A 2095-nucleotide genomic window follows, 5' to 3' on the forward strand; every position below is an offset into this window, starting at 1 on the left:
TACATGGCAGGGGCGCTAGCACCCTGGGCAAAGAACATGGCCGAGATAATGGCGGTGATCACGAGAGTAAACACCCAGCCACCGTACATCTTCAGCACCATGAGCCAGCGGATGTTCAGGAAGCCAACATCGACGATGCTGACGGCGATGACACCACCAGTGATGCAGTGAGTGGACGAGACGGGAATGCCATAGCCGGAGGCGAACGACACGACGAGCGCGGCCGACAGCTCCGCAGAGAAGCCGCGGCTCGGCGTGATGACAGTCAGATCCTCACCCATCAGACGCATCAGCCGGATACCGAAGGTGGAGAGACCCAAAACAAGACCGGCACCACCGAGGCACAGCACCCAGATCGGAACAGAGGAGCTCTTCTCCACACCGCCCGTCTGGTACACCTGGTAGATGGCGGCAAGCGGGCCGACGGCGTTACTGACATCGCTCGCGCCGTGGGCAAAGGAGGCGCAGATGGCGGTGAACACCTGCAGGTAGCGAAACACGCGCTCGGCACGCCATTCGTACTGCTGGACCTGAAGGCCGCTGGCACCAGTGACCTGGCGCTCCTCCGATTGCTCTGAGTCGGAGGCCTCCGATTGGCTAACAACGTCGCCAGTGACCTCACGAGCCTTGTGCACGTCCTCGTCGTTGAGCGGTTTGCGCTGAGTTGATCCCTCCGTCGTGCTCGGACGCTCGTCAGACGCAGCGAAGGCATGCGCCTCGTCACGAGCAACCAAGCGCTTCAGAAGGGGAATGAAGGCGCACGAGAGCACGCCAGCGCCGGCGCCAATGCACGCAGCCACCCAGGCAGCTTTGCCCACCGACCACTTGAGGCGCTTCGACGCGCCCTTGAAGAGCACGAAGAAAGACTCCAGGAAGAAGGCAATGGCCACAACAACGGGCAGGGTGTACATCGCGCGCTTCACACAGTTCTTAGGGCGAAGCACGAGGAAGCGAACCAGGCTGTAGATGATAGCCGATACAGCGCCGGTGAGCACAGGCGAAATGAACCAGGAGGCGACAATCGGGGCCACACCGCTGAAGAACGGGAAGTCGTCCTTCCTCTTCGCCCAGCTCACCGCACCACCGCCGCCGTAGACCAGCGCGAAGCCGATCACGCCACCGCAGATGCTGTGTGTCGACGACACGGGAAGACGCAGCCACGTGGCAATCGCCAGCCAGCAGAAGGCGGCGCCACAGGCGCAAAGCATACCGTACATGAAGACATATGGCTGTTTCGCGAAATCCTTGGGGTCGGCAACCCCACTGGAGATGGTCGACGTCACCTCACCACCGAGCGTCACCGCACCGCCAAATTCGCAAACAGAGGCTACGATGACAATCTGCGTGAGGGTGAGAATGCGCGCACCATACGTGGTACCAAAGGCGTTGGCCAAATCGTTCATGCCCACACCGGCGCCGGTGAGGAACGAAACGAAGCCGCCCACGATGACGATCCACAAATAGGGGTTGACATTCGCCATTTTATCCTACTTCCCGTGGACAAGAAGTGTGAAATGGAGAGATGAAACAGGTTGCAGATAAGGTAGAAAACGTCGTAAAAAGGCTCAGAGTAATGCTGCGAAGTGGAAAAGAAAAGCCAAAGCGAGTTGCGGTAGCTAGCTGGTTCGTAAGAGGCAGGTCAAATGTGGCAGTAGCGTGTCGGGGAACTTTACAGAAACACGGAAAAAGAGGAGATGAGTTGTAGAGGTATGGATAGTGATGTGAGGCGGAAGAGTGCGCTACGCGGAGTGCGTCTTGGGTGGTTGCTTGTCGCGAGGAGAGCGGCGAGCTTGGTATGGCTGCGCCTCAGGGGCCGGGTGCACTCCAAGACGCTCTAAAAGAGGGCCGTTCGTTTTTGCTTCCGTTCTTTGTGCGATAAGAAAGGAATGAGATGTCGTGCACTTTTTGCACAAAGTGGAGCACACTAGAGAGGCTGGCTATGATGATCGCGGAAATCAGTGCCGCGTTAGGATAGAAAAAAGAAAACTGGAGCGCGCAGGCTTGAGACAAGGAGAAAAATACCTCATGCTTCGAAAGTGGGGAGAGAGCTGCGTATGCTTTTCGCGCCAGCACCGAACGGGCTGATGCTCCTCTA

The 2095-nt window shown here is 58.1% G+C and overlaps 1 protein-coding gene across 1 annotated transcript; it reads right to left on the bottom strand.

Moving 5' to 3' along the window:
- On the bottom strand, positions 1-1481 carry LINJ_10_0010 (phosphate-Repressible Phosphate Permease-like protein; the record flags this gene model as incomplete). Its single annotated transcript, XM_001463583.2, has 1 exon — positions 1-1481. A coding segment is annotated over one exon (1481 nt), but the record flags the coding sequence as incomplete, so codon positions are not given.
- Positions 1482-2095: the final 614 nt, after the last annotated feature.

Source organism: Leishmania infantum, chromosome 10 (assembly GCF_000002875.2).
Source record: "Leishmania infantum JPCM5 genome chromosome 10".
Taxonomy (NCBI): Eukaryota; Euglenozoa; class Kinetoplastea; order Trypanosomatida; family Trypanosomatidae; genus Leishmania; species Leishmania infantum.